Consider the following 13,252-nt stretch of genomic DNA (forward strand, 5'->3'; position numbering starts at 1 on the left):
CGACGACGCCCTTAACAGCCTTCAAGGCGCCGAATTCTTCTCCTCCTTAGACTTACGATCTGGATACTGGCAGGTTCCTGTGGCAGAGGCTGGTCGCCAGAAAACTGCGTTCTTTACACTAGATGGCCTGTACGAATTCAACGTAATGCCATTTAGGCTTTGTATTGCTCCTGCCACGTTTGAACGACTCAATGACAACACACTGCGTGGACTGAAGTGGCCTGTGTGTCTATGCTACCTCGACGACGTTGTCGTTTTCTCTCCCGATTTTCCTACACATACGCTTCGGCTCCAACTCGTTCTGACGTGTTTAACCAACGCTGGGCTGCAACTGAACCTTAAAAAGTGCCGCTTCGCCGCGCGAGAGCTGTCCATCTTCGGACACATCGTGTCCAAGCATGGTGTTCTACCCGACCTTGCAAAACTGCGAGCAGTCTCTGAGTTCCCGAAACCTACTACACTGAAAGATTTACGCAGTTTTGTCGGACTATGCTCGTACTTCTGGCGCTTCATGCGAAATTTTGCGTCGATCACGTCGCCACTGACCAACCTCCTACGCGGTGACCCAAACCTTTCATCCTGGTCTCCTGACTGCGACGTCGCGTTTGCCACGCTCTGTAATCTCCTCCCATTCTTCGGCATTTTGACCCAACAGCTGCAACGGAAATTCACCCAACGCAAGCTGGGCTACTCCGAATACGTCGTTGCTCATGCTAGTCGCACGCTTACTAAAGCTGAGGCCAATTACAGCGTCACTGAAAAGGAGTGCTTGGCGCTAGTGTGGGCGCTTCGCAAGTTCCGCGTTTTGTACGGTCGCCCATTCGACCTGGTAATGGACCACCATGCACTTTGTTGGCTCGCCACATTGAAAGATCCTTCTGGCTGCCTAGCTCGGTGGGCACTGCGAATCCAGGAGTACGACATTCGCGTCATCTATTGCAGCGGACGCAAGCATTCGGACGCCAACGCCCTGTCGCGTTCGCCTTTACCTCCCGACTCGGCCTGCGGAACCACTGGTAGCAACACCGTCGCATCTCTCGACCACGACTCCTTTGCCAGTGAACAACACAAGGACCCGTGGATCGCTTCCCTTTTGGCTGTCTCTCTTGATCGTCAGCCACTGCGGTACCACAACCTCTCCGAAGTTAAGCTACTCATTTCGCCATTCGTGATTGGCTGCTACACCGACGCAACTACGCTCCTGAAAGTCGTAATTGGCTCTTGGTGGTCACGCGCAGCTTGCGATCACAAATCGGCGCCTCCTTTCACGACGATTCCCGATGTTGTCATGCCGGATTTTTCAAAACTTACGAACGCATTCACCATCGCTTTTACTGGCGCGGAAGGTATAATTTTGTTCGAAAATTCGTTATGGGCTGCCCTGACTGTCAACACCGCAAATCACCGCCTTTCCACTCGTCCGGTGCGCTTCAACCGCTTCCGTGCCCTGCCAAACCTTTCGATCGGATCGGAATTGATCTCTATGGCCCTCTACCGACCACATCAGATGAAAATCGGTGGATCATAGTCACTGTTGACCATTTAACACGCTACGCTGAGACCGCCGCCTTCCAAGTGCCACTGCGCGGGACGTAGCATTCTTCGTCCTCCATCGCTTCATACTAAGACATGGTGCACCTCGAGAACCACTATGTGACCGAGGTCGAGCCTTCCTATCAGAAGTCGTCACGTCTCTGCTTTCTGAATGCCATGTAGTTCATCGCAAGACCACGGCATACCACCCGCAGACTAAAGGCCTCATGGAGAGATTTAACCGCGCCCTTGGCGATATGCTAGCGACGTATGTGACATCCGATCATACTAACTGGGATCGCATTCTTCCATTCATTACCTTCGCTTGCAACACCGCGGCACAGCCTACCACTGGATTTTCACCTTTCTTTCTTTTTTATGAACGCGAACCATCCCACATCATCGACACTCTCCTTCCATACCGTCCTGACGCATCCGAATGCCCATCTGTATCCAAAGCTGCCCGAAATGCGGAAGAGTTCCGTGAACTCACACGCACCTTTACGTCACAAGAACAGCAGCGGCAGAAAGAAAACAACGCCGACTCTTCACAAAGCCACAGCTATTCCCCGGGATCACTTGTATGGCTGGCTGTTCCTTACCAAACTCCCGGCCTTTCCTCAAATCTCGTTCCAAAGTACGAGGACCCATACCGCGTTTTGGAGCAAACCTCGCCGCTGAATTTTCTCATTGAGCCACTTTCCCCATTTGACGACATGCGCCGGCGTGGACGTGACATCGTCCACGTCGCGCGCCTTAAGCCATATCAAAGCACTCTGCCTCCAGACTCTTAGGTCGCCAGGATGGCTCTTTTTCGGCGAGGGCAAATTGCGAAGAAAAAAACGGATCGTTGACAAGCAACATCGCCACCGCTTGGGTACTGGGTTGTGGGCTTCTCTCGCTCGCCTCGTGCTGATCATCGCCGGCATCTCCTTGACCGTTGCTCCGTCCCGATCGCGTTTTCATCGTAGGGCCACCGTCGCAACAGTCGCTAATAAACCCCTTTTCACACGCTACATTGCCAGATAATTGAGTCATTTTCCTTTGTGACTTTTGATTATGAAGTTATTTCGGTGAAATGTTGTGATAATGTGTATTATGTTTTATATATACCTCCATGCGCAAGTATACGTAGTTTTTTTTATGAACGATTACCTAGGCTGGATCAATGATAACCACTTCAAAATAACTATGGGTGGTGATATATACATTGACTTTCTGAAGCCTGTGAAACCGCGAGACGATATATGAAGGTACCTTGAATGCAATGGTTTTGCAAATATAATGAATTATCCTACGCGTATTTCACTTGACTCAACTACACATATAGACGTCTTCATAACTGATATTGAAGAGACACATTTATCATCTGGTGTTCTAGGTGTTCGCATAAGCGATCTCTCAACATTTATATTTATTAAGCAAGCCATGTCAATTAAAAACGCAAATCGTACACCTTTGACAGTACGGGACGTAAATACATCACAGCTTAGACAATTTTCGTAATAAAGTGTCGCTTATTGATTGGTTACTTTTCCTGCTTATTGTCAACCACGGAACTGCATACCAATTTTTTCATGAAAACTTTAAAGCTGTACATGAGAAGTGTTTCAGGTACAAGGTTCTTAAACTTGGCCGCAAGAATAGAACGCCCTGGGTGACCAATCAGTGTTTACAGAAAATATACATCAACACTTCCCTATTTCATAATTTTATTTCAACGCGGTCTGAAGAAACCTTGCGTAAATTCAAGATTCAAAGGAATAAAGTGAACTATCTTGTACGTCAGGAGAAAAAAATATGCTCACAAAAATTATTTAACGTTGATGTTGCAAAAATTATAACATTAATTTGAAGCGTATCAACACTGTTCTTGGCCGAGATGACTGTAAGGCGACTATTAGAAAGATAACAATTGATGGAAATGTAATATCAGAAAAAGAATTAGCGGAAACTTTCAATGACTCTTTTGCTAGTTTATTAAAAAGTTCTCACGATCCCAGTTGTTTGAAGTTCGCAAGTTCATGAACCAGTCATTCTGCATTTTTGGCTCCTACGACACCTAAAGAAATACCTGACATATTTTTATCAATCAAAAATATCAAATGTTGGAATTCTGACAGTGTAGAAATCGTGCTTGCAGAGTACGTAATAGGTGCTATCACTCCGGCCTTTATACATATTATGGAACTGTCGCTGTATGTATGGAACTGTCGCTTCAGCACAGCTGAAATGGCACCCAAAAGGAGGCAGACGACAACGTGGTTGTTGTGGGTTGGACTCTCGAGCTTCCCCCGTTGGCCTGCATGACTGTGCGCTCTTTAAAGCGTTAGTAAGACCCGCTGTCGGCGAATAAATCTTCCCCATAACATCTTTTCGTGGAGGTGCGGGGTATTCACACAACCCGGCTCTGATACTCCGCAATGGATGCCAGCTTTTTCCAGCCGCGATGCCTGAAACTGGCACTCAGGCCACGCTATCCGCGCCGGCTGCATCACCTGTAATCCCCCCCCCCCTTTCTTGACCCTGGCACGTTTTCCGGGACGGACAGCACGGACGTCGAAGAATGGCTCGCATTATTCGAGCACGGTCAGCAAGCACTACAGGTGGCAAGAAACGCTTATGCTGGCAAATATTCTATTCTACCTACGGGGTACGGCACGTGCCTGGTATGAGACGCATGAAGAAAAATTAACCAGCTGGGACACATGCAAGCAAAAGCTTCGCGACTTGTTCGGTCGGTTAGAAATCATTGACGGAGTCATACGTCACGTACATCCAAGACGTACTGGCACTGTGCCGAAAGACTGACAAAACATGTCCGAGGCGGACAAGTTCAGCAACGTGTTGAAGGGCATTGCTGACGATGCTTTCAACACACTAATGTGTAAGAACTGTACCACTGCCGACTTCACCTTATCTGAATGCCGAAGATTTGAATAAGCTAAAAGCAGGCGAATAACGCACCACTTCACGAGACTACCAAACACCGCTACGTTTTCGTCTAGCGAGGATTCTGCAACGCCCCGTTCACTTGCGCCTCCTGCCAATATCGCAAGGATTGTTCGCCAGCAGCTGGAGGCCATGGCACCCGTTTCCTATCAGCCCCTTCTGCAAGACAACTGGGCAACAGTCTCACTTATTCAAGCCGTTTTACGTCAGGAGTTTGATAACCTGGCGTCCAGGTTCTTCAGCCCGCCAGGCGCATGCCGCAGCCCATGAGCACTCCCATACACAACGCTGACCACCATTCTGCTCCACTTGGCGCTGCGGCAGCTTCGACTCCTCGGTTTCCACCACACTACCGCAATCTATCTGAGTGGCGCACGCACGATGATCGACCCATCTGCTTTTCTTGCTCTGGAGTTGGGCACATCTCCCGCCATTGCCACAACAGGTGGTGTTTCCGGCCAAGCTTTCCTAATGTTGACCACCGTCAGGACAGTGGACACTATTCGCAACCCGCTTTTCCGGATGACTATCTTCAGGACCCTTCAACTCGCCGTTCATCTCCACGCTCCGAACCGTCCTACGCTGACGTCGTTGCCCAAAGAAACTAGTCTAGCCACTCACCGTCACCTCAGGGTCGGCCGTCACGCTCCCCTCAATGCTGCCGTTTTCCGTCACCGGTGTATTCTGGTCATCCCCCGGGAAACTGACGAGTGCAGCTACTCTAGGTGACGCTGCGTTGACGACTCAGAGCGAAAACCCTCAACCAGCTACAAATTCTATACTCAATTTACTTTGAGTGTTCGTTGATGGCCACGCCGTTACTGCTCTAATTGACACGGGTGCCCAAGTACCTGTTATGAGTTCTACACTTCGATCTCGCCTGAAAAAGGTTCTCACACCTGCTATGTTCTCTACTGTTCGAGTAGCCAGCGGAAGTCGAACATCGGTGTTTGGCATGTGCACTGCCCGCATTACTGTTGCCGGCCACCACACTTCCGTTCTCTTAGCAGTCCTCGATGCTTGTCCACATGACGTCATCCTTGGAAATGATTTCTTAACCGCCCACTCCACCCTCATCGATTGTTCTACCGGTATTGTACGGCTCGAACTGCCTTTGTGCACCAATTTCACTCCTCCAAGTCGCACTCGGCTATGATCCGTGGAGTCTCTACGGCTACCGCCCCAGGCAACTATCTACATTCCTATGTCGCCCTTTCCGTCCGTTCCTAATGGAGACTATCTGGTGGCTCCCCTCATTGATTTGACCCTTGCGCACCACATCACACTACCACATACTATAGTGATTGTTGCTAACAACATGGCGCTACTTCCTGTTCTGAAATTCTCTACGTCGACCCAAGTTCTTCCTCAAGGCATCACTTCAGCCGATCTTCCCACCCTGGATGAATGTTCGATTTATTTTTTTACCCCTGACACTAAGAGCGTGGCCAAACCTGTCATCACCCCGTAATCTACAATTTGATTCTCTCTTGTGCAACTTTCTGAAAACCCTCCAGGTTGCTGAAGTTATAGTGTTATATAAGGGTGGAAATTGAAGCGCTTTAACTATTTTTGGACTAATATCACTCTTGCCATTTTTTGCAAAACCTCTTGAAAGGTTAATTCATAGCCGTATTACTTCCTTTATACCTAATAATACCTTACTGAAGAATATGCAAACGCATTTTGGGTTTACTAAAGGTCAGTCTACCAAAACTACCCTTCTAATACAAAATGAAATAATATTAGCATGTTTCGAACGTCAACTATGTACATTAGGAACATTTGTAGACTATTCAACAGCGTTTGACTGTATAAATCACACCACACTTATACAAAAATTAATCTATGATGGCATCTGCGGAGTTTTTACCAAAATATCAAAACCCTACCTTCAGCGCCGTATGCGAAAAGTGTTTAATAATATATACACGTACAAAGTGAAACAACTTGTTATGGGAGTACCACAGGAAACTATCTTTGGTCCGTTCCTTTTTTGCATATAAACATGTTATTCATTACTGATCCCGATGAAACATTTCCTATATATGTGGACGACGTTAAAATTCTTGCAACTGTGAAGGATGCTGAGGATTCCATGAATAAAGCACGCGAAGTGCTATGAAAATATTATCTTGGAGCGCAGCAAATTTGTTAAAAATCAATATTATAAAACAACATTTTAATACCCAAAATTCAAAACATTGACACTTCAACGAGTTTACATCTCAATAACTGTATTCTGCCAATTGTACCCTCCTTTAAATGCCTTGGTGTTATATCTGAGCGATATTTATCATGGATTGATCACGTGCAAATGTAGGTGGGTAAACTCTCCCAGGTGACTGGAATACTGCCCAAGTTGTGTTTTTTTCTTCCAAAAGTGTTAAACTTATGTTGTATAAATCCCTGTTTCTATCATATATCAACTATTGTCATCTTGTCTGGGGCACTACAACACTTACTAACAATATTACGCTCCATAGAATGCAGAACAAAGCTGCGCGTTGTATTTTAAACAAGCCATGCTGAAATGCTGAACGCGAATGAGTCCTCTTTTCAAAAAATTGAATCTGTTACCAATGCGAAACATTTATGAAAATGTAATAATAAGAAGGTATAAGAACAGTATTACAAAAAACAACGACACTTTAAAACATATTTCCAATTTATTGCCAAAACATAAAACAATCAACACAAAGAGCTCCGAAAAAGGGGAACTTACGAGGCCCAGAAGAAATTATACCTACCAGATGTTACGGTACAAACTTCCATTTCACTAAATACAATAAACGTAATATAACATTCCATGTGATTGTGTGAAAGAGTGAACATATGTATGTCTCTGCAAATATCTGTATGGTAGTGTCCATAATGCGGTACATATATTCGTATGAAAAATCTGTTTCCAGCTTTTTATGCATTCTGTCTATTAATTTTTGTATTGTGACTCGAATGAAATTTTGCTTTGCTTACTTTTGAGCTTCTCAGTAGCTATACTGGTGAGTACATTATATAGGCTTGTATAACGTATATTATGAGTTGTGTCACCAGCTTATTGTTTCTGTTTCACTGTTGAACTGCTGTTCTCATTGGATGTTGGTTTCTGCCTGGAAAATTGAGGCCATGAGCCTCGCCAAGCCTTGCTGGCTCTTTGGTCATGGTGCTCAACAGTGTAAAAATACTTAAATAAAATTTGATTTGATCATTACATTATTGCCAAGGGCATATACACGCAACGCCATCTATTGAGCAAGTCATAAACTAGAGGTGGCTATATACTACACACGGAGCAGAGAACGACCCATGACCTAAGGACTGCCGTCAGCTGGTACGGTACGCGGGACAGCTTCACATAGTCATGCCATTAGTTAAACGCGCTCACACGGTCGTGCTTCTCCAACCAGTCTTCTACGTCTTCACCGCGAACATGACGATTGCTATAGCGCGAGACCAGAACGACGACAAAGGGACAAAAACAAGACAAGCGCTAACTTCCGACTGAGTTTATTGTGCAGAGCGCAAAAATAAATAAAGGAGACCGTAAACTACGTGAGAAAAACCATGTGACAAAAAAGAGCAATGTATGAGTAACGGAAAAAACAAAAATTATGAAAGAGCTCTAAGGACATGACACAGAAAGCTAAAAGAACTATAACTGGTTGCGTGTGCCGATACTTTCGAGGAACCCCATTTTTCCTCAGACAAAGACACGAAAGGCTTGCTAATGCATGAAACCTGTTCGAGTGCCATCTGCGCAGCCTCGACGAAGACTCGGGTGCGCTCATCCCTGTGCTTATAAAGCAGCACTGTGTCCTTGAAAAGGGGCACACAGTTACACTCAGTGCAGCACTGTGCAACTCCTTTCTCATTTCTAACACTGTTAGCATGTTCTCTCAGTCGATCGTTGATATGCCTTCCAGTCGTTCCGACATAACTGTCACCACAGGCAAGGAAGGTCGCATAGACAACTGTCCGGGAACGTGACACATATACCTAGTCCAATGTTTAGACTTACATTCAGTTGATGACTGCTTCTTCAAAGATTTGTCGATTTAGTGAGACTGATTGATTTGAACGGTGCGGAGAACAGCACACGAACACCCGCACATTTTCCGATTTTCTTGAGCCAGTGAGATATATGGTGCTTGTACGGAACAGCTATCCTTTCATGCTCTGTGTCCGTGTTGCTCGGATTCTGTCCTTGTTTCTGTTTTGCCTTACTTGTGCGCAGGATAGACTCAGCGACAATTAATATAAGTGCCTCAAGAAAACCCGAAGCCATAAGCCGGGACACTTGAGCTTTGAAGCTCGCATAATGTTGTGAAAGCACGACCAGTTCAAGGCACGCTGTTCAGCTTGCTGTGCGTGGAAGAAAAAAGACACATCTTTGCCACAAAGGTAAAAAAATGAGCGCAAAAGCAACAAATAGGAAGGTCGCGCGCAAAATGGCAAGCAGATCAAAACATGCCCCTCATTTATCGCGCACAAATGATGCACTAAATGTACTCACAAGTACGGATGAACGCAATGGGTGTCTTATTGTTTATTTCGCTATATCTGAAAAGCACACCCTTTGTGCCGGAGACTGTGCAACGATCGCAGTGACCTTTGTGCGCCCAGTAGCAACAACTGAAGTGTTCCACTGAAAGCCCAAGGCCAGCCAAGACCTACAGTCCTCCCTATCGCGAAATAAGAACGCCCGACTTAGAATCCACCCCCATCCTCTCCGCAGCAGCGTGAAGTACGCGTGGGCAATAAGAGTGCTCGCTGTGGCGTCGTGACGATGTAGCCACGCGCACTCACTGCGCCTTCTTGCTGGTAATGTTGAAAACACGATAGTTCCCCCCGAGATGCCTGTCACCAACGGTAAGTGGTAGATATAAATAACACACACACACACACATTATATATATATATATATATATATATATATATATATACAGTGAGTGACGGCGACATGATTAACACAATTGCTATCGCAATAATTCAAATCAACGGTTTCTGCACACGTGGTTCGTAACACCAAGAAGTATGCTGTGTGCTACAAAACAGTCTTCAGTCCAAAAAGGGTATGATGTCATTCTCGAGAATTTATTGTGTCCGCCCAAGAGGCTTGAAACAATTGTGAGCGACTTGACTGCATCCGACGTAGACGTGCCGTCGTCGCTGTTTTACTGAATAGGAAGAGACGTACAGGAAGCGAGTTCTGCTGAAGTAGAGCGGCGGCAGTGGCGTCCAGCCAGCCAGAAGCAACGAACATTCTCGGCGCCACACGACATGAGCCACCAGTGCTGGTCATCTTTTTCTCTCGCCGGCTGAGCGCCACTAGCGCTACGCTACACAATCTTCAAGCACACCTATTGTTTGGACCAATATCGAGTGGAACACAGAAGGATTACATTCTAGAACAACAATGAAATCATCCACGTATTTGGCTACTTTGACAACATGTGTAACCAACCACCACTTATTTAAGCTACATTCACCGCGAAGACCAGAGAACATCAGGGGAACTTTTTTATGGATAGTTGCAGTACAAGAAGGCATGCCCACGGATGCAGGTGGGGAGGTTGGAGCCATGTTGTTGGGCTCGTCTGGGGACATGACCGTGGCCAAATTATGCAGTAAGCGGCTTGAGTGGAGCTCCAGGGAGGGTTTGTTGTAGAAGAAGGCAAAGACTTGCAGGACAGAGAGGACCAGGGGTTCGAATAGCACCTGCACTATTTGAAAGGCAGCGTTTAGACCACGAGAAACTTTTTTCATTCGCCGAGACTCTTTCAACTGAGATCTCTAAGCAAAATAAAAAGTATCAGTCTTTTCTGCACGCAACTGCTTCAAGTTTTTCCGAGATAGACTTCACTAACTTTTATTAGGTAGTGAAAGTTAATAGATTTCGGTTTCTGCAACAGATATTGATGAGCCTCTGAGCGAAACTCCAGTAACTTATCAGATTAGACCAACGACGCCACCCCTTCCTACAACGAGTGCAAAGGCGTTAGTTGCTGTGCACTTTTTAACTAAAGTGGCCTTAGCGTTATGAAATAGCTATTGCTTCTTTGACACGCGTGGCGCTATGTAGGTAGATTATGATTTTACGACACTTGCAAGACAATGCCTTAGAAAAAATGTGCTGGCTGTGCTCTTGTTTTATTATAGCTGGCAAAGTTTATGAAAACCTGGCAATGCACTAAAATAACAGTGGTCGCTCGTAATGAACTGAAAGAAACGATGTTGTCCTCGTAGAAAAAGATTCAAATCTCAAATTGATCTAGAGATTGTTTCTCTTTTAAGTGAAGACATATGGAAGAGTTCTCGAACACATGTCATCAAACACTGATTGGGAAGTATCGTAAACCAACTTGCTAAGCTACAAACAGTATTGCTTTTAATAAAAAAACCGGCATGCTTGCCAGTTATTGAACAATCATTTAATGTTTGTTTTGTTCGCAGGTGTGAATTGGAGCTGCCCCGCCCTAGTGTGTACCCAGGCTGTACGCTGGTTTCTCTGGGAGGATATTTTCCTTACTGTTGTAGATACCAACGAGTGTGCTAAAACCTGGGAGAAGTCTTATTGTTGTTGGAAGTAGACTGCTACTTTGAATAAACATTTATCACTTCTATTATGGAGAAAGCTATTTTCAAATGCGAAGCATTTCTTAGCAAACTTCGGCGACTTCGAGCGTGCCTATGTATCTATCTAGCCACTTAAGGCGGCGGTCTCACTCCGGCGGCACGAGCACATCGTTTTTGTCACTTTTCCAACTGACGTGGCGGCGGTTTTTCTTGTCTTATATAGTTGGTTTATGTGTCATTGAAAAGCTTAATTTTTGTACATTTTAAACATATCTATTAAAAATAAGTAAGCTTTTAGCATTTGGGTAGGGAGAGCCAAGAATAAGCGCTAGTTACATGGTTTGGTCTGACTGTGTGTCAGCAGTGACCATTTTCTGAAAAATCTGCTGCAGTTACAGCACTGTTCTTTGCGCAGAACATTTAAGACATATTTATCTATTTCCTCAACGTAGCAAATTATTCTAGCACTTTTACTGTATTGCTGATTAGCTTTTGAAAAGAGCCAAATTTAGTAAATGTCAATGTGAACTATCCGGCACCTATTCGCTAGAGAAAATTCATTTTCTGGGTGTATATAGAGGATGTCATTTTCCGTTTGAGTGCTCAATTTTATTTATGTACGCCCGCTCACTTTTTAATTATATTGATCTAAATTGGGCAATATTCTCATTAGATAGACCTACCGTGGCCCATTTTTGCGGAGAACTACTGAAGTTCGTTTGCTGAATTTGCACGTAGATAAACTAGAACCCCTGATCTATTTCCTCAACGTAGCGTTTTTCAATAAAGTAAGCAGAAATGCGAAACAAAGCTCGCAAATTGTCTTAATTTATCGTGCCGTAAACATCAACAAAGTCGTTGTTATCTTGAAATAGCAATGATATCTAAGCATGCATAGCCTAAACTATAACAGTTACGGTCTCCTGGTATACTTATGCACACGAATCGCACACAACAGCTGCAGGAATATTGAGAAATCTACATTATTCCTATCACTACAACGAAAATCTTCCCCTAGCGCCACCTAAACAAAAATAAGGAAAGCGCTGAATTTGAAGGTTCCCTGTCTCCCCGAATGCGGCGTGCAAAAACATTTTGCCTCAGGAGGAAACGTCTTTTCTAACTTCAAACCATGCACCGTCATCTGTAAGCCTTCCTCCCCTCAGAGTCTCATAAGGCTGCGCGGTACCGCGGGAGAGCGTGAAAACAGGTCGGCAGTATCCTCCGAGAGGGTGGGGTGAGCGTCTTCACGGGAAAAGAAAGGCCGAATTCATGGAAAGTCCCTCTTTTATGTGTGCACGTCTTTGTCGCCCTCCTCACCCCCCACGGACTAAAGCGAAAAGCGAGGGCTGTGCGACGACAGTCAGAAGAAAGCAGAAAAACGAACGACAAACGAGCGATACGAGCGAACTGAGCAGACGTGCGTGGCTAAGGTATTTGTGAATATCTTTTTTTTTTACCGTGAAATATACGGAGCTTCAGACGTGCTGCGCTTGTTCGTATGAACCCATCACAACAAACAGCACAAACACGAAACGAGGCACACCTACAGGAATGAGATGAAGTCTGTTTTGTACTTTCTGCGTGTTTATTTCATTTATTTACTTTGGGGAAAACTACGGTGCGGCAGGAGTTGAGGACGCGTGTTCGCTTTCCGCCTTTATATACGACAAGCGCACATTTCCATAGCGCCGAAATGCGCGAACACCAATGTTCTGGAGTACCCCATGACGGCGTTCCTCATAATCACTGCAAACTCGCTCTAAGGGGACGCGGGCGCTTGCAAACTCTTCTCTCGAAGTCAGCTGTGAATATCCGTCATCGGTTTCAATAAACCACAAAACCGAGCAATATTTATTCCGTTGCTCACTGCATAAACTGGCTAAAATCATGCTACTGCCTGAAAATCTTGCAGATTTTTCAGCCAGTAACAACGAAGAGAAGTGGCATGAAATTTGCTGAATGCACGGCGTGGTGTAAGAAAGTACTTCGGTGCGGGGACAGCAATGAGGCACCAGGGCTCTTGTTTTTTTCTGCTTTGAAGCACCCGCGACAAGTGAGGTCCTTCAGGGAGGCAGAAAGGCGGATAACTTTTGACTATGCTCCCACTGAGCAGGTCTGGTGGGGGAGCGGCAGTGGTGAAGCCCATCTACATTTCCTATGCACTGAAAACTTGTTGGTTTTCTTCGGT

General features: G+C 45.4%; 1 protein-coding gene across 3 annotated transcripts in view; it reads left to right on the forward strand.

Moving 5' to 3' along the window:
- The window catches only part of LOC119179561 (uncharacterized), a 93,621-nt gene extending 82,436 nt beyond the window's left edge, over window positions 1-11,185 (forward strand). For all 3 annotated transcript variants that reach the window (XM_075869140.1, XM_075869142.1, XM_075869141.1), the window contains one exon: window positions 10,939-11,185. In XM_075869140.1, the coding sequence (XP_075725255.1) occupies window positions 10,939-11,041 (103 nt within the window). In that variant the 3' untranslated portion in view covers window positions 11,042-11,185. The remainder of the gene's footprint in view (window positions 1-10,938) is intronic.
- The last annotated feature ends 2,067 nt before the right edge of the window (window positions 11,186-13,252 follow it).

Source organism: Rhipicephalus microplus, chromosome 7, assembly GCF_043290135.1.
Source record: "Rhipicephalus microplus isolate Deutch F79 chromosome 7, USDA_Rmic, whole genome shotgun sequence".
Lineage (NCBI taxonomy): Eukaryota > Metazoa > Arthropoda > Arachnida > Ixodida > Ixodidae > Rhipicephalus > Rhipicephalus microplus.